Source organism: Pristiophorus japonicus, chromosome 11 (genome assembly GCF_044704955.1).
Source record: "Pristiophorus japonicus isolate sPriJap1 chromosome 11, sPriJap1.hap1, whole genome shotgun sequence".
In the NCBI taxonomy this organism is placed as follows: domain Eukaryota; kingdom Metazoa; phylum Chordata; class Chondrichthyes; family Pristiophoridae; genus Pristiophorus; species Pristiophorus japonicus.
The window spans coordinates 90,202,306-90,228,627 of NC_091987.1; the positions used below are offsets into that span (position 1 = coordinate 90,202,306).

At 44.9% G+C, this 26,322-nt stretch overlaps 1 protein-coding gene across 4 annotated transcripts in view; it reads left to right on the plus strand.

The window, feature by feature from the left end:
* Nucleotides 1–26,322, plus strand: part of LOC139275796 (E3 ubiquitin ligase TRAF3IP2-like) — a 90,375-nt gene that overhangs the window by 43,481 nt on the left and 20,572 nt on the right. For 2 of the 4 annotated variants that reach the window (XM_070893003.1, XM_070893002.1), the window contains exon 2: nucleotides 18,973–19,568. In XM_070893003.1, coding sequence (XP_070749104.1) covers nucleotides 18,973–19,568 — 596 coding nt within the window. Of the gene's footprint in view, nucleotides 1–10,225; nucleotides 10,348–18,972; nucleotides 19,569–26,322 lie in introns of all 4 variants that reach the window. The other 2 variants (XM_070893005.1, XM_070893004.1) reach the window with 1 other exon arrangement.

Sequence of the window (26,322 nt, forward strand, 5' to 3'; positions counted from 1 at the left end):
ATGTACCAAAACAGACCGAAGCAAAGTCAAAAATGGCAATCTGCGATTCTGTCCTTCCTTGATCTCTCATCAGCCTTTGATACGGTTGACTTCAACATCCTCCTCCACTGACTCTCCTCCATTGTTCAGCTCAGTAGGACTGTCCTTGCTTCATTTCACACTTACCCGAGCATAACCAGGGAGTCACCAGCTTTGGCTTCACTTCCGACTGCTACTTCCGGAGTCCTTCAAGGATCTATCCTTGGTCCCTTTCTCTTCCTCATCTACTTGCTGCCCTTTGGCAACATCATCTACTGACATGGGGTCAGCACCCACACTGATGGTGCCCAGCTCTACCTCTCTGAACTCCTTCACTCACGGTGATGTCAGACTGTTTCTGATTATCTAGCCTTAGATGAGCCAAAATTTACTTCAACAAATATGGGGAAGACCAAAGCCATTCCTACCTCCGTTCCTACCACAATCTCCGTACCCTCGCCACTGATGACCTCTCCCGCCCCGGCCGCAGTCTGGCTTAAACAAACTACTTGTAACTCCAGTGTCCAACCCCTATCTGGGGTTTAATTCCATATTCTCTCCATAACAAGGACCCTTACTTCCATTTCGGTAACATTGTCTGCCTGCATCCCTACCTCAGTCTATCTTCTGCTGAACCCCTGATCCATGCCTTTATCATCTCCAGACTCAACTATTCCAATGCTGAGCTGGCTGACCTCCCATCCTACACTGCAGATGATGTTGCCAAGGAATGCTGTGTGGATGAGGAGGAAGAGGCCAAGGACAGATCCTTGGGAGACCCCAGAGATAACTATATGGGGGCAGGAGGAGAAGCCGTTGTTGGGGGTGCTCTGGCTACATTTCAGATTGATGAGCGAAACTAAAGTGTGGGTAATGCCGGTGAACTGGACAATGGAGAAGTTGTGTTGGAGGAGGAGGAGGCAGATGGTGTGGTCAGGGTCGAAGGCTGCAGAGAGGATGAGGAGAGAGAATGTATCACAACAGTTGCTGAGGATATAATTTGTGTCTTTTGAGCTATTTCAGTGGTGGGGCAGACCCTTAATTGGAGATATCCAACCATGGAGGTGCAAGAAAGATGGCCTCTGATTTGGGTGCAACAACTCTCGAACTTTTTAAGCTTAAATGGAGGACAGAAATGGGGCAATAATTTGCAAAGACAGAGTGATGATGGAAAAAAACTTTCCTAACTCCCTTCCAACTACTCTTCTCAAATCCCAACTGTCTAAGCTTTGGCCCTCCACTCACCAAAATTTCTGCAGCTACCGATCTGCTCAAGCACACCCTCACCACTACCTTTGATGTCTTGGCATCCGAGAATGTTACAGCACCAAAGGTGGTCTTTTGGCTCGTCAAGCCCTGTAACAACACTTCAGCTCTCCCACCCTTTCCCTGTAGCTCTGCAAATGTTTTTCTTTCAGAGATTTATGCAATTCCCTTTTGAAATCTGCCTCCACCATCCTCCTTCGGCAGTGCATTCTAGATCCTAATCATTCACTGCATTTAGTTTTCCTCATGTCGCCTTTGGTTCTTCTGCCAATGGGAGTGCTCTCTCTCTCTCTCTCTCTCTCTCTATCTCTCTCTCTCTCTCTCTCTCTCTCTCTCTTCTCTCTCTCTCTCTCTCTCTCTCTCTCTCTCTCTCTCTCTCTCTCTCAACCCCATGATTTTGAACACCTTGATCAAATCTCCTTAAACTTGTCTGCTCCAAGGAGAACCCCAGCTTCTTCAGTCTATCCATGTAGCTGAAATCCCTCATCTCTGGAACCATTCTTGTAAATCTTTTCTGCATCCTCTCAAAGGCCTTCACATCCTTCAGAAAGTGCAATGTCCAGAAATGGACATGCTCTTCCAGTTGAGGTTGGACCAGGGTTTTATAAAGGTTCATCATAACTTCCTTGCTTTTGTACACTCTGCCTCTATTTATGAAGCCTAGAATTCCATATGTTTTTTTTTAACTGCTTTCTCAACCTCCCCTGCCACCTTCAATGATTTGTGCACATGCCCCCAGGTTTCTTTGTTCATACACCCCCTTTTGAATTGTATCCTTTCGTTCATATTGTGTCTCTTCATTCTTCCTACCAAAATGTATCACTTTGCACTTTTCCATGCTAAATTTAATCTGCCCATATATGTCCTCCTTGAAGTCTTACTATCCTCCTCACTGTTCACTATACCTCCCAAGTTTTGTCATCTGCAAATGTTGAAATTGTGCCCTGTACACCCTAAGTCATGAAAGTAGAGCAAGAAAAGCAGTGGTTCAAGTACTGATCCCTGGGAAACACCACTGACTACAATTTGCTGGAATTCTTTGAGGATGTAACTCCAACAAGCAGGCTGGATAAGGGAGAACCAGTCGATATGGTGTATTTGGATTTCCAGAAGGCATTTGATAAGGTGCCACAACATAAAAGCTCACTGGGTTGGGGGCAATATATTAGCATGGATAGAGGATTGGCTAACTAATAGAAAACAGAGAGTCAGGATAAATGGGTCATGTTCCGGTTGGCAAACAGTAACTTGTGAGGTGCCACAGGGAACGGTGCTGGGCCCTTGAATATTTTCAATCTATATTAATTACTTGGATGAAGGGAACAAGTGTCATAGAAACATAGAAAATAGGTGCAAGAGTAGGCCCTTTGAGCCTGCACCACTATTCAATATGATCATGCATTTCAGTACCCCATTCCTGCTTTCTCTCCATACCCCTTGATACCTTCAGCCATGAGGGCCACATCTAACTCTCTTTTGAATATATCTAATGAACTAGCTCCAGCAACTTTCTGTGGTAGAGAATTCCACATACCCACAACTCTCAGTGAAGAAGTTTCGCCTCATCTCTGTCCTAAATGGCTTACCCCTTATCCTTAGACTGTGATCCCTGGTTCTGGGCTTCCCCAACATTGGGAACATTCTTCCTGCATCTAACCTGTCCAATCCTGTCAGAATTTTATATGGGTTTTATGAGATCCCCTCATCCTTCTAAATTCGAGTGAATACAAGCCTAGTCGATCCAGTCTTTCTTCATATGTCACTCCTGTCATCTCATGAATCAGTCTTATGTACTGTTCTCTAGTCAGATAAACAATCGTTCACCACTACTGTTTCCTGCCACTTAGCCAATTTCACTTTCATGCTGTCACTGTCGATTTATTCCATGGGCTTCAACTTTGCTGGCAAGCCAATTACGTGGCACTTCATCAAACGGCTTTGGATGTCCATGTACACCAAGTCAATTGCCTTGGCGTCATGAATCCCCTCTCTCACCTCATCAAAAAATGGAATCAAGTTAGTTAAATATGATTTGCCTTTAACAAATCAGTACTGGATTTCCCATCCAAGTGACCCGCAATTCCATCTTTGAATCCCTCCAATCCGGTTTCCACATCTGCCACAGTACTGAATCAGCTCTTATCAAAGTCACAAATGACATCCTTTGTGACTGTGACAAAGGCAAGCTATCCCTCCTTGTCCTTCTTGACTTGTCTGCAGCCTTTGACACAGTGGTCCACACTCTCCTCCAATGCCTAACCATCGTTGTCCAGCTGGGTGGGACTGCACTTGTCTGGTTCCATTCTTATCTATCTAATCGTAGCCAGAGAATCACCTGCAACAGCTTCTCTTCCTGCCCCTGCATCGTGTCCCCCAGGGATCTATCCTTGACTCCCTCCTATTTCTCATCTACATGTTGTCCCTTGGTGACATCATCTGAAAACACCGTGTCCATTTCCACATATACACTGATGGCACCCAGCTCTACCTCACTACCACTTCTCTCCTCTCGGTCCCTCCTCGATCTCTAAATTTTCAGACTGCTTGTCCAACATCCATTTCTGGATGAGCAGAAATGTTCTTCAATTGAATATTGGGAAGAGCGAAGCCATTGTTTTCTGTCCCCGTCAATTACTCCATTCCCTAGCCACTGACTCCATCGCTCTCCCCAACTTCTGTCTGAGGCTGAATCAGACTGTTCGCAACCTTGGTGTCATATTTGACCCTGAAATGAGCTTTCGACCACGTATATGCAGCATAACAAAGACCGCCTATTTCCACCTCCGTAACATCATCTGTCTCCGCCCTTGCCTCAGCTCATCTGCTGTAGCCCTCATCCATGCCTTTGTTACCTCCAGACTTGACTCTTCCAATACACTCCTGGCTGGTCTCCCACATTCTATCTTGCGTAAACTAGAGGTGATCCAAAACTCAGCTGCCCGTGTTCTAACTCGCACCCTGTGCTTGTTGACCTACATTGGCTTCCAGTTAAACAACGCCTTGGTTTCAAAATTCTCATTATTTTCAAATCCCTCCATGGCCTCGCCCCTCCCTATCTCTGTAATCTCCTCCAGCTCCACAACCTCCCAAGATGTCTGCGCTCTTCTAATTCTGCCCTCTTGAGCATCCCTGATATATTCGCTCAATCATTGGTGGCCGTGCCTTCTGTTGCCTAGACCCAAAGCTCTGGAATTCCCTTCCTAAACCTCTCCGCCTCTCTACACCTCTCTCCTGCTTGGAGACGCTCCTTAAAGCCGCCCACTTTGACCAGGTCACCTGCCCTAATTTCTCCTTGTACGCTGTCAATTTAAAAAAAAATTCTAGTCCTGTGATGTGCCTTAGGATGTTGTACTACATTAAAGGCGCTATAAAAATACAGGTTGGACCTCTCTAGTCTGGCACCCTCGAGACCTGACCAGTGCCAGAACAGAGAATTTTCCGAACCACAGGAAGTCACGCCGAGCCTCGGCATACCGCCACCTATAGACAGCGCCCAGGCTCCTGAACGCCTCTGCCATGCACCAGCTTTTTACTTTTGTTCCTGTGTACTTTTATAACATGTTTCCCACATTATGTTTTCTGTGTGGCTGGCACTGCTTCCTGTGGAAGCCCAGCAGAGACTGGATTTCCTGTCACATTCTAATATAGCTCAGCCGATGCCGAACCACTGATGTTTGCGGACCAGAGAATCCGGATCAAAGCGGTCCAACCTCTACATGTTGTTGCAAATTTTGTCCCGGATTCTTGTTTCTGAAAGCTTCCCCACGACCGAGGTTAAACTGACTGCTGTGTATTTGCTGGGTTTATCCTGGCACCTTTTTTTTGAACAAGAGTGTAACATTTGCAGTTCTCTAGTCCTCTGGCAACACTTCCATTTCTAAGGAGGATTTCAAGATTATGACCAGTACCTCTGCATTGATACTTATTAAAACCATTTCTCTCACTCCGGTCGTTCCCCCTAGTACCGCCCTCATTTTCCCTCCAAGTCCAAGGGATGCAGACTTGAACGGATATAGTGGACAACTGGTTTAGCCATTTACTAACAGATTTTGCTGGACCACATAAAGCATCATCTGGTCCTGCTCTCATCTGCCAAAGCTGCTCACTATTTCAGGATCATTCTGGAATGCAAAGATAACCCCAGTCGCCTTTTCTCGACTGCAAACCGTCTTCTTAAACTCCTTTCCCCTGTCTCCTCCACCCTCACTGCAACAAATGAGAGGAGCTCACGGACATTTTTTTCTAAGAATGAGACCATCCGATCAGCTTCCCTTCCTTCCCCTAGCCCTCCGATCCAGACTTCCTCCTAAGATTCCCCCCCCTACCCTAGCCCTTAACTCGCATCTTTCTCTGATCACCCCTCTTGACCTCTCCAAGCTCATCTTTTCCAGGAGACCCACTTCCTGCTCCCTTGACCCTATTCTCACTAAACTACTGAACACACAGCTTCCTTTTCTGGCTCCTATGTTAGCGATATTGTTAACTGTTCTCTCTCCTCGGGTACTGATCCCCTCTCCTTCAAATCAGCAGTCATCACCCTACTCCTGGGGGGGAAAAAAAACAACCCTTGACCCCTCCGTTCTTGCAAACTACCGCCCCATCGGCAACCTCCCTTTCCTTTCCAGTCCTTAAGTGTGTTGTTGCCTCCAAATCCAGAATTCTGTTTGAATCCCTCCAATCAGGTTTCCGCCCTTACCACAGTACCGAAACCGCTCTCAAAGTCACAAACGACATCCTTTGTGACTGACAAAGGCAAACTATCCCTCCTCATCCTTCTTGGACTTGTCTGCAGCTTTTGACACAGTTGCCTCCACTCTCCTCCTCCAATGCCTTCACCGTCATTCAGCTAGGTGGGACTGCACTCGTCTGGTTCCATTCTTAGCTATCTAATCTTAGCCAGAAAATCACCTGCAGCGGCTTCGATTCCTGCTCCCTCATCGTTGCCTCTAGTGTCCCCCAAGGATCTTTCCTTGGCCCCCTGCTATTTTTTTCATCTGCATGATGCCCCTCGGCGATATCATCCAAAAACACAGCTTCAGTTTCCACATGTACACTAATGACACCCAGCTCTACATCACCAATGTCTTAATTGCCAGACTGCTTGTCCAACATCACTACTGGATCAACAGAAATTTCCTCTAATTAAATTTTGGGAAGAACGAAGCCATTGTCTTTGGTCCCTGCAACAATCTCTCTTCCTGGCCACCGACTACAGCCTCTACCTAACACCTGAGGTCTAACCAAACTCCTCCCAATCTTGGATGTTATATTTGACCCTGAAATGAGCTTCCGACTATACATCCACGCCATACCCAAGGCCGCCTATTTCCACCTCTTTTACATCGCCCATTTCCGCCCTTGCCTCAGCTCATCTACTGCTGAAACCCTCATTCATGCCTTTTGTTCCCTCTAGATTTGACTAGTCCATTACACTCCTGGCTGGCCTCCCACATTCTATCCTATGTAAACTTGAGGTTATCCAAAACTTGGAGAGTTAGGACACACAGCCAAGTTCTGTTCACTCATCACCCCTGCGCTTGCTGACTTACATTAGCTCCTGTTTAAGAAACATCTTGATTTCAAAATCTTGTTTACAAATCCCTCCATGACCTCACCCCTCCCTACCTCTGTGTAAGCTCCTCCAGCCCCACATTCCTCTGAGATAACTGCACTCTTCTAATTCTGGCCTTTTGAGCATTCCTGATTTGAATCCCTCAGCCATTGATGGGTGTGCCTTCAGCTGCCTAGGCCCTAAGCTTTGAAATTCCTTTCCTAAACCTCTCAGCCCCTCTTCCTCTCTTTCCACCTTTTAAGGCACTTCTTAAAACCTAGCTCTTTGACCAAGCTTTTGGTCATAAAATCATAGAAATTTATGGCACAGAAAGAGGCCTTTTGACCCACCGTGTTTGTGCCGCCCAAAATTCCAGCCTCATCCCATTTTCCAGCTTTTGGTCCATAGCCTTGTAGATTACGGCACTTCAAGTGCATATCCAGGTACTTTTTAAATCTGGTGAGTGTTTCAACCTGTACCACCCTTTCAGGCAATGAGTTCCAGACCCTCACCATGGCCTGGGTGAACTCTCTCCTAATTCTTCTACCAATCACTATAAATCTATGCCCTCTTGTTATTGACCCCTCTGCTCGGGGAACTAGATCCTTCCTATCCATTCTGTCTAGGCCCCTCATAATTTTATATACCTCAATCAGTTCTTCACTCAGCCTCCAAAGGAAACTATCCCAGCCTATCCAATCTTTCCTCATTGCTAAAATTCTCCAGTCCTGCCAACATCCTCATAAATCTTCTCTCTACCCTCTTTCTGTAATGTGGTGACCAGAACTGCACACAGTACTCTAGTTGTGGTCTAACTAGTATTTTATACAATTCAAGCATAGCCTCCCTAATCTTGTATTCTATGCCTTGGCTAATAAATGAAAGTATCCCATATGCCGCCTTAGCCACTTTACTGCCTATTCTGCTATCTTTGGGGATCTGTGGACATGCACTCCAAGGTTCCTCTGGTCCTCTACACTTCTCAATACCTACCATTTATTGTATATTCCCTTAATATTGTTAGCCCTATCCAAATGTATTACCTCACACTTCTCCGGACTGAATTCCATTTGCCACTTTTCTGCCCAACTGCCTAATATTCCTACAATCCGTAGCTTTCTTCCTCACTAGCAACCACATGGCCAATTTTTGTATCAACTGCAATCTTCTTAATCATGCCCCGTATCTTCTTATGTGGCTCGGTGTCAAATTTTGTTTTATAGCATTCCTGTGAAGTGTTTTACTATGATAAAAGTGCTATATAAATACTTGTTTTGCTTATAACTGAATATCTAAGTTTGGTGTTATAGAATGCAGATTGGTTCAAAATAGTTTTAAACATGAGTATCTAGAAATGTTGTAAGAATCATCATTTCTAGGCAGTCCCTCGAAATCGAGCAAGACTTGCATCCACTTTAAGGGGTCAAGTTTCAGCCGCCCGATAGAATGGCGCACATCGGAGAGGCCCGCCTAATTTATAGAACAAAAATTGCGCCGAATACTTACCTCGTGATTCTCAGATGGCTGTAGGCCCAATTCCACCTCGGCGCTGCGCAGCAGGAGCTGCTGGGGGCGGAGCTATAGCCCTGCACCAAAAACAGTGGAGGCTGCGCGCGTGCGCAGTAGCTACCGGCGTCCTGTCTCCGGGGCGACGACCTTATCCCAGGCCGAAGGGACGTCGCCCCGATCCCGGGCCGAGTGGCCTGCGCATCTTACCTCGGCGGCGGGACCCACCCGCTCAGCCTCTTGCTGGGGGCGGGTCCTGCCCGAAGAACTCCTGACAGCTAGCGGTGTCGTTGTCGTCAGCGGGGCCCACCCAAAGACGTCAGCAGCCCGGCATCGGCTGCATGCGGGCCCCGCCTGAAGTCCTCGGCGAGGCCCGCCCGCCCACATCTAGCTGGGGCGGGCCCTGCTCGAAGAGTCAGTGGCAGCAGCCCGGCATCGGTTGTGTGCGGGCCTCGGCGGGGCCTGGCTTCTTTGCCGGTGTCTTTTTCTCTCTCTCTCTCTCTCTCTCTCTCTCTCTCTCTCTCTCTCTCTCTCTCTCTCTCTCTCTCTCTCTCTCTCTCTCTTCCCCCCCCCCCTGCCCTTCCCCATCATCTTCTCTTCTCCTCTTCCCCCCCCCCCCCCCGCCCTTCCCCATCATCTTCTCTTCTCCTCTTTCCCCCCCCCCCCGCCCCATCTTTCGTTCCATACGCCTGATTCCCAAGTGTAAGCAAGGTTTTTCTGAGTGTACAAAAATCTACACTTACTCCATTCTAAGTAAGTTTTCGCTGCCTAAACTTGCAAAACAGGTGTAAGTGGCCAGTCACGCCCCCTTTTGAAAAATAAATCTGTTCTAAAATGAAACTGTTCTAACTCACTAGAACTGGAGCAAACTAAAGGCCGAGAATTGCAATTTCTAAGATACTCCATTCTAACTAGTTGCTCCAAAAGATATGAGCAACTCAGGCCGAAACTTGACTCCTAAAAGTGAGTTCTCAGGTGACTGAACAGTCCAATATGGGAATTACAGTTTCTACCACAGGTGGGACAGACAGTCGTTGAAGTAAAGGATGGATGGGACTGGTTTGCTGCACGCTCCTTCTGCCTGCGCTTCATTTTTGCATGCTCTCGGTGATGAGACTCTAGGTGCTCAGCGCCCTCCTGGATGCACTTCCTCCACTTGGGGTGATCTTTGGCCAGGGACTCCCAGATGTCGGTGGGGATGTTGCATTTTGTCAAGGAAGCTTTGAGGGTGTCCTTGAAACGTTTCCTCTGTCCACCTTGGGCTCGCTTGCCGTGTAGGAGTTCCGAGTAGAGCGCTTTGTTTGTATGCCTGAAAGACTCCCAATGTGGCCCACCCAACGAAGCTGGTCGAGTGTGGTCAGTGCTTCGATGCTGGGGATGTTGGCCTGATCTCGAACACTGACGTTGATGCGTCTGTCCTCCCAGGGGATTTGCAGGACCTTGCAGAGACATCGTTGGTGGTATTTCTCCAGTAATTTGAGGTGTCTACTGTATATGGACCATGTCTCTGGGCCATACAGGAGGGCAGGTATCACTACACAGCCCTGTAGACCTTGAGCTTGGTGGAAGATCTGAGGGCCTGATCTTCAAACGCTCTTTTCCTCAGGCAGCCGAAGGCTGGACTGGCGCTCTGGGGAATATAGCTACCGATTCATATTCGTCTACAATCCATACCCCAAATAAAGCACTCATTATTTTTCAATAATGAGTCAGATTATCTGTGAGCTGTCATTAAGCATCAGTGGAATGGTACACGGATGATTTGCTCGTGCAATACCTGACATTAAATGTATAATGTGCACTGTCCAACCATTGTGAAGTAAATCATATAAAAATGTACAATGAATAGAACCCCTTCATTAAATTTTGCAAATCCATTTGCAGGTTTGAATCAAGAGAAAATGGGGAGCAGTTTTTGATGACATTTCAATTACGTAGCTTGTCACGGGAGCATGGAGACATTTAGGTAGAAGTCATGGTGATATTTAGTTTCACACACAAGGAAGGTTGGTACTTTAATTTCAAAGAATAAAGTTTAATTTTTTGGAGTTTAAATGAGGCATTTTGATTCTGCATTATCCTTATCAACAAGGAGATAATAAAAGAAAAAGACTGGCATGCATATATATATATATATATATTTCACGACCACTGGACATCTCAAAGCACTTTGCAGATAATGGAAGTACTTTTGAAGTGTAGTCACTGTTGTAATGTAGGAAACGTGGTAGCCAATTTGCACACAGCAAGTTCCCACAAACAGCATTGTGGTAATGACCAGATAATCTGTTTTTGTTATGTTGATTGAGAGATAAATATTGGCCAGGGCACCGGGGGTAACTCCCCTACTCCTCTTTAAAAGATCTCATGGCATTATTTTGAAGTCCACTTGAGAGAGCAGATGGGATCTCTGTTGACTTCTCATCCGAAAGATGGCACCTCTGACAGTGCAGCACTCCCTCAGCGCTGCGCTGGAATGTCAGCCTAGATTTTTGTGCTCCAGTCCCTGGAGTGGGACTTGAACCCACAACCTTCTGGCTCAGAGGCAAGTGTGCTCCCTACTGATCCACGACTGGCAAAAGGTTCCTGAGTAGAATGGTAAAGATGTCCAAATCAGAAAGGCAAAATGCAAGTGAGGATCATTGACAGTGAAGTAAATAATAGAAAAGCAAACTGAATTTAACACTGAGTAGGAAGAATTTTACTTGTCTTGTTTGGGCCTTTTCTGTACTTAACAACAGTATGTCCAAAGATGTACAATAGCAAAATGCTGTGGATGCTGGATTCTGAAATAAAAACACAAAATGCTGGAAATACTCAGCAAGTCAGGCAGCATCTGTGGAGAGAGAAACTGCAGGGTCATTGACCTGAAACGTTAGCTCTGTTTCTCTCCTCAGATGCAGCCTGACCTGAGTATTTCCAGCATTTTCTGTTTTTGTCCAAAGATGTAACTTTATTTAAATTGTGCCTTGAGACGTTTTACTACGTTAAAGGTACTATATAAATTATTACTTGACTCATCAACTGAAATCTATCCTCTTCCTGAATTCCAACTAACTTATTTTTGTAGTATTATAAATAAAATCAGCACTCGTCTTTTATTAGAGGATGCATGTTACAAAGCCATTTTCACTTTCATAATACTTAAAATCGAGTTAGCTGTCGTAGAGATTGAAGTGAACTACTTGTAGTGGGTCTAAATCAAATGGAAATGCTTTACAGGTGAAAACTGAATATAATGGCACACCACATGCTTTATGGGAATCGGGTTTATGCTTGTTTTCTCCATATATTTCTGATCTACTGGTACCAGATGTTGAGCGGAGGCCAGAAATATCCACACAGGAGGAGTCTCCTTGACCTGCTCCTGCACACATAGGGCCCAAGTTTCCACAAGAAAAAAAACGGGCGCCCGTTTTTCGTGCCTAAAGCGGCGCCTAAAAAAATCCTCGGTAGTCTGCACCTACTTACAGGTCCTCTGGCCCTTGGCGCAGTCAGCACGAGCTGTGGGGGGGGCGGAGCCAGGTCCCGGCGCTGAAAACAGTGCCGGGACCTCTGCACATGCACGCTACAGTCGGCACGCAAGTGCAGTAGCTCCAGGCGCCGAACTGTGTGGGAGGGGCCCGAAGCACGCAGCCCCTAGCCCTGGTCCAATGGCCTCACTGGGGCTCCTCCCACGGCCAGCTCCTGCTCCCCGCCCGACCAGACCCGACACTCGCTCTCTCCCCCCGCCCGCCGCCCCCCCCCCCCCCCCCCCCCCGCCGACCAGACCCGACCCAACACCCCCCTCCCCTGACGACCCAACACCCGCTCCCCCCCCCCCCCCGCCCCGATACCTGCTCTCCCCGCCCCGAGACCCGCTCCCCACCCCCCCGCACCGACCCGACACCCGACTCCCCCTGACCCGACCCGCGCTCCTGTTCCCCGACCCGACGCCCCCCTCCCCTCCCCCTCCCCCTCCCCCTCCCCCTCCCCCTCCCCCTCCCCCTCCCCCTCTCCCTCCCTCTCCCCTCTCCCTCTCCTCCCTCTCCCTCTCCCTCTCCCTCTCCCTCTCCCTCTCCCCCTCTCCCCTCTCCCTCTCCCTCCTCCCTCTCCCTCTCCCTCTCCCCCTCCCTCTCCTCCTACTCCCTCCCGCTCAGCGGCACGAACGGCTGCAGAATTCTCCCTGGCTGAAGCACAGGTAGGAAGATGGTTTATTTAATCTTTTCGTGGCTTATAAATGTTTATTCAGGTTGGATTTATTTGTAGAAGTATAAATAAGGATTTATTGTCGAATTTAATGAGTTCCCTTCCCCCCACCTCGTTCTGGACGCCCAATTTGTAACCTGCACCTGATTTTTTAATGTGTAGAACAGGTTTTTTCAGTTTTACAAAAATCTTCACTGGCTCCATTCTACTTTAGTTTGGAGTACATTTTCACTGTGGAAACTTTCAAATCAGGCGTCAGTGGCCGGACACGCCCCCTTTTGAAGAAAAAATTCTGTTCTAAACTAGAACTGTTCTACCTGACTAGAACTGCAGAAAAAAAAATGTGGAGCATTGCGATTTCTAAAATAGTCCGTTCTCCACCAGTTGCTCCTAAAAAATCAGGCGCGAATCATGTGGAAACTTGGGCCCTTAGTTTCAGAATGACATTTAGTGGTTTAACACGGTCAGCTGCCAAAAGAGGAAGTGGTGAAATAAAGTAGTAGAAAAAGTATTTCGAAAAGAAAATGCAAACAGAATTCCCCTCCCCTTTCCCAAGTCTATGTAGCACATGGATATTAGGTATTTTAATTTTCAATTAGCTAACCTTTTATGTACACGGGTTTTCCGCCACACTTCCGGTGAAACTAACGGCGATATAGCAGAGGTAGCTTGAAGTTTCCTGGCCTGTATTACTACACTTAGATTTGCTGCCTAAGTACTGTAATTTTGCATAAGACGACCAGCTGATAATGAAAATGCCAGTATCTGAGTGGTGGTCAATTTATTGCTCGATCTAATGGCCAGTATCTCCTGAATTGTAGGAGTCACAGCAGTTCCACTTTGTCTAGAAGCTAGTTGACCTCCAATTATGGCGATAAATATTATGCTCTGCTGTGTATTGTATTTGGCTTGATTACAGTAACCCAATTTAACAGACGACAATGCATCTTCTGTGCAACTCATTGGTCTGAGTAGCCCATTTGAATACATTTTGAAAAATCTTTATGAACAAATAGTTAGCAGCAATGACTCATATTTTGTGGTGCAAGAAAGAACAGGAACAGAGATGAAGATTATGCCTTCCATCAACAGATAACATAACCTTTGATGAATTACAAAAAGCGTACAGATTTGAAGTCGAAGGTTTGGAGTTTCAAGCAACAAGTGTTCAGTTTAACTGGCTTTAGATTAATTGAGCAGAGGCCAGTTTGGTTGTTAGTTGTCCAACTTGCTTGGCCACGGTGACTCATCTGATCTAGATTTATATCTCTGTAGGCAATGCCTGTTTGATCTTGCACCAGGCAATCTAGTTCTTGTACTGTAGAGCAGGAGGCTGGTCCTTGACTGCTCAGTTCTTTTAGTATTGAAATTTCAATAACTGTTCAGATCAGAGTAATGCCTTTAACAAAAATAATCTTTAAATCCAAAAATGATATTCTTCAAATTTTCAATGAAGTCCAAATCATACCACTAACACACTGGAATATGAAGAATTAAATGAACTTTTTTGCTTATTATGGTAAACTAGTCAAATTCAGACCAAGTGGGTGTATTTGAACATAACAATTGCCTTTTATACCGGCAAATGTCGATGTTTCCACTTTTAAAGTGGATGAGCTTGCTGTGTTCAAACTGTGAAGACCGGTTGGCCCATAATTACTGCTGCAGTTGGTTTGACAGTATATTTTCAGAAATGGGTTGCAACAAAACAACAATTCTTCAAACTGAACACTGACTATTGCATCAAGATGTGCTCTGATGATAAGGTCTTGAGGTGTAACAGGACCTCTGTTTACGACCAGCATATGTCTCTTCTAATCTCTGCCATGCTTGTGTGCCTAAATTACCTCTGTTCAAAAGCCTGCCAATTTAGAACAGAGACCAATACTTTTATAGCCTCTCCTGTATCCCTCCCTTCTCATCATCCAGTCATGCCAACTTTCTTTTCCCTGCTCTTGGAATACGATGCTGTCCTCATCTCTACCCTAACCCATCACCACTCTTCTGCCTTGTTGTTCTCCTGCCACCATTCCTGGTTCAAATCACTCTTGGCTTTCCTGTGTCTGACTTGCCACTCGCTAAAGACTCATCGAGTCACCCAGCACTGTCTCCTTAGAGACAGCAATCCAAACTCTTCCATCCTCCTCACTTCCAATCTTCCTACACAGCATGCCCACTGAAACTAACCTCACCATCCTACCCATCAAATCTACAATGGACTCTACCAGTGTACCAGCAAACATTGCCCCTATTCCACATTGCCCTCCAGAATGTCCATTCACTAATGAATAAGGCTCTTGCCATCGGCAACCTTTTTGTGGATGATTACATTGGCATCATGGCTTTGATGAGTGGAGATATCTTGTCTCTTACTAAAGCCTTCATACCAGGCTGCACTTTCAACACTTGCACTGCCCAAACCACTGCAAAGCTGGTGTGGCCCTCATCACCAAATCACAATTTGGGCTCTGTCCCCCTATGCCTCTAGTACTTTCTCCTCATCCAAGCACACTTTGTCCACTCCTCTTACCTTTCCTTTAAAATCCTCATTCATCACCCCCACCAAACCCACTCTGGGTTTCGTCCCAAGATATCCTGCTCCTTGTTTTCCGCAGTTTGTCCACCGAGCAATTCCTCATCCTTGGCGTTTTTATTCTTCACCTTGGATTCCTTTAACTTTTCCCCTCAAATTCACGCCCACTCTCTTGACCTTGTCATCTGGTTCAGTCTCTTTATCCCATGGTCTTTATTGCAGACAAGGCTGTTTCTGATCACTTCCTTGTATCCCTCACTACTCACATTCCCCTACTGCCTTCCAACTGCACTTTTGTCTGTCTGGGGGGTGGGGGTGGGGGGGTTTCCGTAGGTCACACAACTGCTGGAAGAGAAGTGGATCCAATCTTGATCATTATGGTCTATCTCTTGTGATCCAGACAACATATCAAAAAGACTTCTGAGGCAATGTTTCTGACTGACGGTACCACAGTGCTTAGTGCTTCTCTAATCTTACCATGTCATAAGTTACAGCTGTGGCTGTCATAGAAACATAGAAAATAGGTGCAGAAGTAGGCCATTCAGCCCTTCGAGCCTGCACCACCATTCAGTAAGATCATGGCTCATCATTCACCTCAGTACCCCTTTCCTGCTTGCTCCATACCCCTTGATCCCCATACCCCTTGATCCCTTTATCTAACTCCCTCTTGAATATATCCAATGAACTGGCATCAACAACTCCCTGCGGCAGGGAATTCCACAGGTTAGCAACTCTGACTGAAGAAGTTTCTCCTCATCTCAGTTCTAAATGGCTTACCCCTTATCCTTAGACTGTGTCCCCTGGTTCTGGACTTCCTGAATATCGGGAACATTCTTCCTGCATCTAACCTGTCCAGTCCTGTCAGAATCTTATACGTTTCTATGAGATCCCCTCTCATCCTTCTAAACTCCAGTGAATACAGGCCCAGTCGATCCACTCTCTCCTCATATGTCAGTCCTGCCATCCCTGGAATCAGTCTGGTGAACTTTCGCTGCACTCCCTCAATAGCAAGAACGTTCCTCAGATTAGGAGACCTGAACACACTATTCCAGTTGAGGCTTCACCAAAGCCCTGTACAACTGCAGTAAGACCTCATGCTCCTATACTCAAATCCCCTAGCTATGAAGGCCAACATACCATTTGCCGCCTTCACTATCTGCATGCCAACTTTCAATAACTGATGTACCATGACACCCAGGTCTCGTTGCACCTCCCCTCTTCCTAATCTGCCACCATTCAGATAATCTGCCTTTGTGTTTTTGCCACCAAAATGGATAACCTCACATTTATCCACATTATACTGCATCTGCCATGCATTTGCCCACTCACCTAACCTGTCCACGTCACCCTGCAGCCTCTTAGCGTCCTCCTCACAGCTCACACCACCACCCAACTTAGTGTCATCTGCAAACTTGGAAATATTACACCCAATTCCTTCATCTAAATCATTAATGTATATTGTAAATAGCTGGGATCCCAGCACTGAGCCCTGCGGCACCCCACTAGTTACTACTTGCCGTTCTGAAAAGGACCCGTTTATCCCGACTCTCCGCTTCCTGCCTGCCAACCAGTTCTCTATCCACATCCGTACATAACCCCCAGTACCATGTGCTTTAATTTTGTGTGGGACCTTGTCAAAAGCCTTTGGAAAGTCCAAATACACCACATCCACTGGTTCTCCCTTGTCCACTCTACTAGTTACATCCTTAAAAAAAAACCTCAAAGATTTGTCAAGCATGATTTCCCTTTCATAATTCTATGCTGACTTGGACCAATCCTGTCACTGCTTTCCAAATGCGCTGCTATTTCATCTTTAATAATTGATTCCAACATTTTCCCCACTACTGATGTCAGGCTAACCAGTCTATAATTACCCATTTTCTCTCCTTCTTTTTAAAAAAAAAAGTGATGTTACATTAGCTACCCTCCAGTCCATAGGAACTGATCCAGAGTTAATAGACTGTTAGAAAATGATCACCAATGCATCCACTATTTCTAGGGCCACTTCCTCAAATACTCTGCGATGCAGACTATCAGGCCCCAGGGATTTATCAGCCTTCAATCCCATCAATTTCCCTAACACAATTTCCCGCCTAATAAGGATTTCCTTCAGTTCCTCCTCCTCACTAGACCCTCGGTCCCCTAGTATTTCTGGAAGGTTATGTGTCTTCCTTCGAGAAGACAGAACCAAAGTATTTGTTCAACTGGTCTGCCATTTCTTTGTTCCCCATTATAAATTCAGCTGATTCTGACTGCAAGGGACCTACGTTTATCTTCACTAATCTTTTTCTCTTCGCATATCAATAGAAGCTTTTGCAGTCAGTTTTTATGTTCCCTGCAAGCTTCTCCTCATACTCTCTTTTCCCCCGCCTAAATAAACCCTTTGTCGTCCTCTGCTGAATTCTAAATTTCTCCCAGTCCTCAGGTTTGCTGCTTTTTCTGGCCAATTTATATGCCTCTTCCTTGGATTTAACATTCTCCTTAATTTCCCTTGTTAGCCACGGTTGAACCATCTTCCTCATTTTATTTTTACTTCAGACAGGGATGTACAATTGTTGAAGTTCATCCGTGTGATCTTTAAATGTTTGCCATTGCCTGTCCGCCGTCAGCTCTTTAAGTATCATTCACCAGTCTATTCTAGCCAATTCACGTCTCCTACCATCAAAGTTACCTTTCCTTAAGTTCAGGACCCTAGTCTCTGAATTAACTGTATCACTCTCCATCTTAATAAAGGATTCTACCATATTATGGTCACTCTTCCCCAAGGGGCCTCGCACAACAAGATTGCTATTTAGTCCTTTCTCATTACACATTACCCAGTCTAGGATGGCCAGCCCTCTAGTTGGTTCCTCGACATATTGGTCTAGAAAACCATCCCTAATACACTCCAGGAAATCCTCCTCCACCGTATTGCTACCAGTTTGGTTAGCCCAATCTATATGTAGATTAAAGTCGCCCATGATAACTGCTGTACCTTTATTGCACGCATCCCTAATTTCTTGTTTGATGCTGTCCCCAACCTCTCTACTATTGTTTGGTGGTCTGTACACAACTCCCACTAGTGTTTTCTGCTCTTTGGTATTCTGCAGCTCCACCCATACCGATTCCACATCATCCAAGTAAATGTCCTTTCTTACTATTGCATTAATTTCCTCTTGAACCAGCAACGGTACCCCACCTCCTTTTCCTTTCTGTTTATCCTTCCTGAATGTTGAATACCCTTGGATGTTGAATTCCCAGCCTTGGTTACCCTGGAGCCATGTCTCTGTGATGCCAATTATATCATATTCATTGCTGCCTGTGCAGTTAATTCGATCACATTACTCCTCGCATTGAGGCACAGAGCTTTCAGGCTTGTCTTTTTAACACACTTTGCCCCTTTAGAATTTTGCTGTAATGTGGTCCTTTTTGATTTTTGCCTTGGGTTTCTCTGCCCTCCACTTTTACTTTTCTTTTTTCTATCTTTTGCTTCTTCCCCCATTCTACTTCCCTCTGTCTCCCTGCATAGGTTCCCATCCCCCTGCCATATTAGTTTAACCCTTGCCCAACAGCACTAGCAAACACTCCCCCTAGGACATTGGTTCCGGTCCTGCCTAGGTGCAGACTGTCCTGCGCACACTCCTCCTCCATTCATCCTCTGTGTTGAAATCAAGATTCGTTACACTCTTTTCTTGGACTTAAACTATTGGACTGACTCCCTTGGTCTTCCTTTTCCCCTATTATCCTTAGGCTTTTAAAAGCCTATGTTTGGCATCACTTCACGATTTACTTTTTGTTTCTATTTTGTTTCCAACCTTGGTGTCTTACGCTAGAGTTCTGGTCTTCATTTACGTGTTGCAATTTAAAAAAAAAAGAAAATTTCAACTGCATGTGAATGAAATGCACTATAATTTTTTTTAAATACCCGCAGGTACATAAATCGTTCACAAGCATATGTTCAACCATCACAGAACAGACCAGAGGAAAATGATGAAACGGATAGCGAGGGCTCTCTCTTAAAATCACAGATCCAATCATTTGACTTTGTTTCCAGTCCAGTGCCAAGGAATTACTGCTCCAGTGATGGCGAGTTCTCAAATTATTCCAGACCGTTCTCTCAGCCTCCGTTGCATTCTGAGGAGAATTTAACTAGCTATGATGACAGCTTCCATGCTGCTGCGGCTGCATTTCCCCATATGAATAAGCATTACCACTCCCCTTCAGGACAGGTTGGAACTTGGCATGATCCTTGTGTTGAAAATTCTACTTTAGAATCTGCCAACAACTGGTTGACTGATTTATCGCCGAATAGAAGCTTTAGACCACACTCGCCAGACTCATCTCAACGCACACTTGGACTATTACACCTTGAACCTGGGTTTACTTTGCAGTCGTATCCACATCAACCACCTAGTCATTTTCTGCCACAGAACCCTTGTCGACCTAGGGTTTCTGTATATGTTCCCGAACCTGGCCATTTTCCTCTTCCGCCTGGCAGAGTCGACCACAACCCTCATTGGACACCAGGTTAACTAATGCTTTTTCCTTTCTTTGATGTGTTGAGGTTGAGGGATTAGAATTACATGATTTTAAAAAGTGTGTATTATGCACCGATGAAAGGGGCTTTATCTTTATTACTACAAAGATTATGTTATTAGTCACAAGATGACAACTGCAATAGCTGTGCAGAGAGCTATAGAAGTTGGAGTGACATAGCAATGCATGGCAAATAACTCAAAGTGCTTTAAGCCTCATAACATTTATTTTGTGCTTTTCATATCCTCAGAAAATTCCAAAGCACTCAATTATTTTTGAAGTGTATTCACTTGTTTCATGGGCAAACGCAACAGCCAAATTGCATAGCAAGTTCTCACAAGCAGCAATAAGATAAATAACCAGATAAGTGTGACCCCGAGCTTTAGGTCACCTGTCACTTTAATTCTCCGCTCCACTCCCACTCTGACCTCTCCATTCTCGGCCTCCAGCACTGTTCCAATGAAGCTCAACGCAAGCTCGAGGAACAGCAGCACCTCTTTCGTTTAGGCACTTTACAGCTTTGTGGACTACATAAAAGTTCAGCAATTTCAGACCATAATCTCTGCCCATATTTTGCTCCCTTACCTCTTTTTTTTTTAAACCGCCCCCCCCCCCACAACGATCTTATGTATTTTTATTCTCTCTCTCGGTTTCCCTTGGCAGCTAGTAATTATTCTGCCATTCACACCCTATCAAGACTCACCTTTTTTTCGAACTTCTGCCATTACCATCATCCCGTTTGTGTCTCATCTCTTCTGTCTTCCACCCTTTCACAGACCTTCCCTTTTGTTCTTTTCTCTGGTGCTCCTTAAGAATCGATTACATTTTGAACTTTTCCAGTTCTGACAAAGGATCATCGACCTGAAACGTTAACTCTGTTTCTCTCCACAGATGCTGCTTAACCTGCTGAGATTTCCAGCATTTTCTGTTATTTAAGATTCCAGCATCAGCAGTATTTTGCTTTTGTACCAGATAATCTGTTTTGTTAGTTGATCAGGGTATCAGGAGAACTCTCCTGTTGTGGGATATTTTATACACCTCTAAGCAGACAGGACTTTGGTTTTAATTTAATGTCCCATATGAAAGATGGCCCCTGCAACAATGTGATGCTCTCTGATTACTCCGTTGTAGCATCCACCTATAATATGTGCTTCAACTGCATCTTGAGACTCTGAGGCAAGAGTGCTGCCACTGAGCCAAACTGTTCATCCACACATGTCTTTCCATTGAACGTATATTCACATTCCTTGTTTTCTTCCCAAAATGCATAACCTTGCATTTATCCACATTAAATTGCATCTGCTACCTGTCTGCCCATTCCACTAACATGTCTTCCTGAAGTCGTTTACAGTAGTCCTATTTTTATCTTGTCAGCAAATTTCAAGATTGTGTTCTCTAATATATAGAAGTGAAGCCATTGCTGAAACCTGAAATACACCACTTCTAACCTAAGCAACACTCATTTATTCTAACTTTTTTTTTTCCATGCTGCTACAATTCTTCTTGTGCCAAACATCTGAATTATCTAACGAACCTCCTTGAGATGCCTGATGGAATACCTGTGTACACCATATATTGCATTATCTTTATATTCAATTGGTGTTTTCAAAAACTCTTAGTCAAACACTACTTGTCTTTAACAAATCCATGCCAGCTGATACTGCAAATATTTACAGCACAGATACAGGCCATTTGGTTCCACACGCGCCTCCTTCCACCCTTCTTCATCTAATCCCATCAACATATCCTTCTATTCTTTTCTCTTGTGTGCTTATCTAGCTTCCCCTTCAATGCATCTATATTAATCGCCTCAACTACTCTTTATGTAGCAAGTTCCACAATCTAACCACTCTCTGGGTAAAGAAGTTTCTTCTAAATTCCCTATTGGATTTATTAGTGACTTCCTTGTATTTATGGCCCCTAGTTCTGGTCTTGCCTGCAAGTTGAAACACCTTCTCTACGTGTACCCTATCAAACCCTTTCGTGATCTTAAAAGACCTCCATCAGGTCACTCATCGCCCTTCTCTCCTAGAGAAAAGAGCCCCATCCTGTTCAACCTTTCCTGTTAGTTCTAACCTCTCCGCTCTGGTATCATTCTAGTTTTTTTTTAAAAATGCACCTTCTCCAGTGTCTGTCCTTTTTATAGTAACCAGAACGGTTCACAGTACCCCCAGTGTGATCTAACCAAGGTTCTATACAAATTTAACACAATCTCTCTGCTTTTCAATTCTATCCCTCTAGAAATGAACCTTAATGGTTTATTATTTTTATGGCTTTATTAACCAGATCTTTGTTCCTCTACCCCATTTAGACACTTATTTTCTGAGGACTGTGTAGCCTCCTTATTCTTCCTACCAATGTGTACTACCTCACACTTATCTATATTAAAGTTAATTTGGCAAATACATGCTCATCCTGTATCTTGTCACAGTCCTCAGTATTAACTACATCCCACCCCATCCCCCAATTTTGCGTCATTCGCAAATTTTGAAATTGTACTTCCGATTCACAAGTTCAAATCATTTATGTAAATGAACAACCGTGGTCCCAGCACAGATCCTTGTGCAACACCACTTCCCTCCATTTGCGAATCTGAATAAATAGCTTGTTTTCTGTTTTGAAGCCAATTTGCTATCCATTCTGCTCCTTTTTCTCTGACTGCACATGTTCTGATCTTAGTCATGAGTCGACTATGCTGTACCTTATCAAAGGCATTTTGGAAATCCAAATATGTTGTGTCTACTGCATTACTCATATTTACCCTTTCTGTTATGCTGAGGATGTCATGAATAGCAAGTTTAATGAGTTGGTCACACCGCAAGTAAAGGTTACTCAGTTAGATAGGGAATGGGTGACTATCAGGAAGAGCAGTGGAAGGAATGTAGTGCAGGGGTCCCCTACTGTCATCCCCTTCCAAAACATACACCACCGTGGGTAATGTTGGGGGTGGATGACTCACAGGGGAGGGCAGCAGCAGCCAAGTTCATGGCACCATGGGTGGCTCTGCTGCACAGGAGGGCAGGTAAAAGAGTGGGAGAGCTATAGTGGTAGGGGATTCTATTGTAAGGGGAATAGATCGACGTTTCTGCGGCCGCAATCGAGACTCCAGGATGGTATGTTGCCTCCCGGGTGCAAAGGTGACGAATGTCTCTGAGCGGCTGCAGGACATTTTGGAGGGGAAGAGTGAACAGCCAGCTGTCATGGTGCATGTAGGTACCCACGATAGAGGTAAAAAAACGGGATGAGGTCCTACAAGGTGAATTTAGGGAGCTAGGATTTAAATTTAAAAAGTAGGACCTCAAAGATGGTAATCTCAGGATTGCTACCAGTGCCACGTGCTGGTCAGAGTAGGAATAACAGGATAGCTCAGATGTATCCGTGGCTTGAGGAGTGATGCAGAAGGGAGGGATTCAAATTCCTGGGACATTGGAACCGGTTCTGGGGGAGGTGGGACCAGTACAAAAGTAAAAGTAGAGAGCAGAGAAACCCAAAGCAAAAAGGGCCATATTACAGCAAAATTCTAAAGGGGCAAAGGTGACCAAGGCTGGGAACTCAACATCCAGGAGTATTCAACATTCAGGAAGAATAGACAGAAATGAAAAGGAGGTGGGGTAGCGTTGCTGGTTGAAGAGGAAATTAACGCAATAGTAAGAAAGGACATTAGCTTGTATGATTTGGAATCTGTATGGGTGGAGCTGTGGAATATCAAAGGGCAGAAAATGCTAGTTGGAGTTGTGTACAGACCACCAAACAGTAGTAGTGAGGTTGGGGACAGCATCAAACAAGAAATTAGGGATGCGTGCAATAAAGGTACAGCAGTTATCATGGGCGACTTTAATCTACATATAGATTGGGCTAACCAAACTGGTAGCAATACGGTGGAGGAGGATTTCCTGGAGTGTATTGGGGATGGTTTTCTAGACCAATATGTCGAGGAACCAACTAGAGGGCTGGCCATCCTCGACTGGGTGATGTGTAATGAGAAAGGACTAATTAGCAATCTTGTGCAAGGCCCCTTGGGGAAGAGTGACCATAATATGGTAGAATTCTTTATTAAGATGGAGAGTGACAGTTAATTCAGAGACTAGGGTCCTGAATTTGGGGAAAGATAACTTCGATGGTATGAGACGTGAATTGGCTAATATAGACTGGTGAATGATATTAAAGGGTTGACGGTGGATAGGCAATGGCAAACATTTAAAGATCACATGGATGAAATTCAACAATTGTACATCCCTGTCTGGAGTAAAAATAAAAGGGGAAGGTGGCTCAACCGTGGCTAACGAGGGAAATTAAGGATAGTGTTAAATCCAAGGAAGAGGCATAAAAATTGGCCAGAAAAAGCAGCAAACCTGAGTACTGGGAGAAATTTATAATTCAGCCGAGGAGGACAAAGGGTTTAATTAGAAGAGGAAAAATAGAGTATGAGGGAAAGCTTGCTGGGAACATAAAAACTGACTCCAAAAGCTTCTATTGATATGTGAAGAGAAAAAGATTATTGAAGACGAACGTAGGTCCCTTGCAGGAGATTGGTGTGCAAAATTAAAGCACATGGTATGGAGGGTAATGTATTGACGTGGATGAATTTATAATGGGGAATAAAGAAATGGCAGACCAATTGAACAAATACTTTGGGTCTGACTTCATGAAGGAAGACACAAATAACCTTCTGGAAATACTAGGGGACCGAGGGTCTAGTAAGAAGGAGGAACTGAAGGAAACCCTTTATTAGGTGGGAAATTGTGTTAGGGAAATTGATGGGATTGAAGGCCAATAAATCCCCAGAGCCTGATAGTCTGCATCCCAGAGTACTTGAAGTGGCCCTAGACATAGTGGATGCATTGGTGATCATTTTCCAACAGTCTATCGACTCTGGATCGGTTCCTATGGAGTGGAGGTAGCTAATGTAACACCACTTTTTAAGAAAGGAGGGAGAGAGAAAACGGGGAATTATAGACCGGTTAGCCTGACATCAGTAGTGGGGAAAATGTTGGAAACAATTAAGATGAAATAGCAGCGCATTTGGAAAGCAGTGTCCGGATCGGTCCAAGTCAGCATGGAATTATGAAAGGGAAATCATGCTTGACAAATCTTCTAGAATTTTTTGAGGATGTAACTGGCAGAGTGGACAAGGGAGAACCAGTGGATGAGGTGTATTTGGACTTTCAAAAGGCTTTTGACAAGGTCCCACACAGGAGATTGGTGTGCAAAATTAAAGCACATGGTATTGGGGGTAATGTATTGACGTGGATAGAGAACTGGTTGGCAGGTAGGAAGCAGAGAGTCGGGATAAACGGGTCCTTTTCAGAATGGCAGGCAGTGACTAGTGGGTTGCGGCAGGGCTCAGTGCTGAGACCCCAGCTATTTACAATATGCATCAATGCTTTGGATGAAGGAATTGAGTGTAATATCTCCAAGTTTACAGATGACACTAAGCTAGGTTCTGGTGTGAGCTGTGAGGAGGATGCTAAGCGGCTGAAGGGTGACTTGGACAGGTTAGGTGAATGGGCCAATACATGGCAGATGCAGTATAATGTGGATAAATGTGAAGTTATCCACTTTGGTGGCAAACATGAAGGCAGAATATTATCTGAATGGTGACTGATAATAAAAGGGGAGGTGCAATGAGACCTGGGCGTCATGGTACATCAGTCACTGAAGGTAGGCATGCAGGTACAGCAGGTAGTAAAGAAAGCAATTGGCATGCTGGCCTTCATCGCGAGAGCTTTTGAGTATAGGAGCAGGGAGGTCTTACTGCAGTTGTACAGGGCCTTGGTGAGACCACACCTTTTAATATTGTGTACAGTTTTGGTCTCCTAATCTGAGGAAGGACATTCTTGCTATTGAGTCAGTGCAGTGTAGGTTCACCAGACTGATTCCCGGGATGGCAGGACTGACATATGAAGAAAGACTGGATCGGCTAGGCTTATACTCGCTGGAATTTAGAAGAATGAGGGGATCTCATAGAAACATATAAAATTATGATGGGACTGGACAGGCTAGATGCAGGAAGTATGTTCCCGATGTTGGGGAAGTCCAGAACCAGGGGTCACAGTCTAAGGAAAAGGGGTAAGCCATATAGGACTGAGATGAGGAGAAACTTTTTCACCCAGAGAATTGTGAACCTATGGAATTCTCTACCACATAATGTTATTGAGTCCAGTTTGTTGGATATATTCAAAAGGGAGTTAAATGTGGCCCTTACGGCTAAAGGGATCAAGGTGTATGGAGAGAAGGCGGGAGTTTGGTACTGAGGTTGAATGATCAGCCATGATCTTATTGAATGATGGTGCAGGCTCGAAGGGCTGAATGGCCTGCTCCTGCACTTATTTTCTATGTTTCTATGTAAACCTAAATAGTTTGTGTTTAGCCTCATACTTGCCCATGTTAAACTTATAGTTTTCCCCACTCACTTAATCTATATAGGAACAGGAGTAGGTCATTCAACCCATCTAGACTGTTCCGCCATTTAATTAGATAATGGCTGATCTGTATCTTCTCCCTATCTACCTGCCTTGGTTCCATAACGCTTAATATCCTTGCCTAACATAAATCTATCAATCTCTGATTTGAAATTTTCAATTGACCTAGACGTGGCAGCTCTTTGAGGAGCAGGTTCCAGATTTCCACTAGCTTTTTGTCTAAACTGTTTGCTGACATCATCCCCGAACGGCCCAGCTCTAATTCTAAAGTTATGTCCCCTTGTTCTGGACTCTCCCAGCAGAGGAAATAGTTTCCCCTTTTT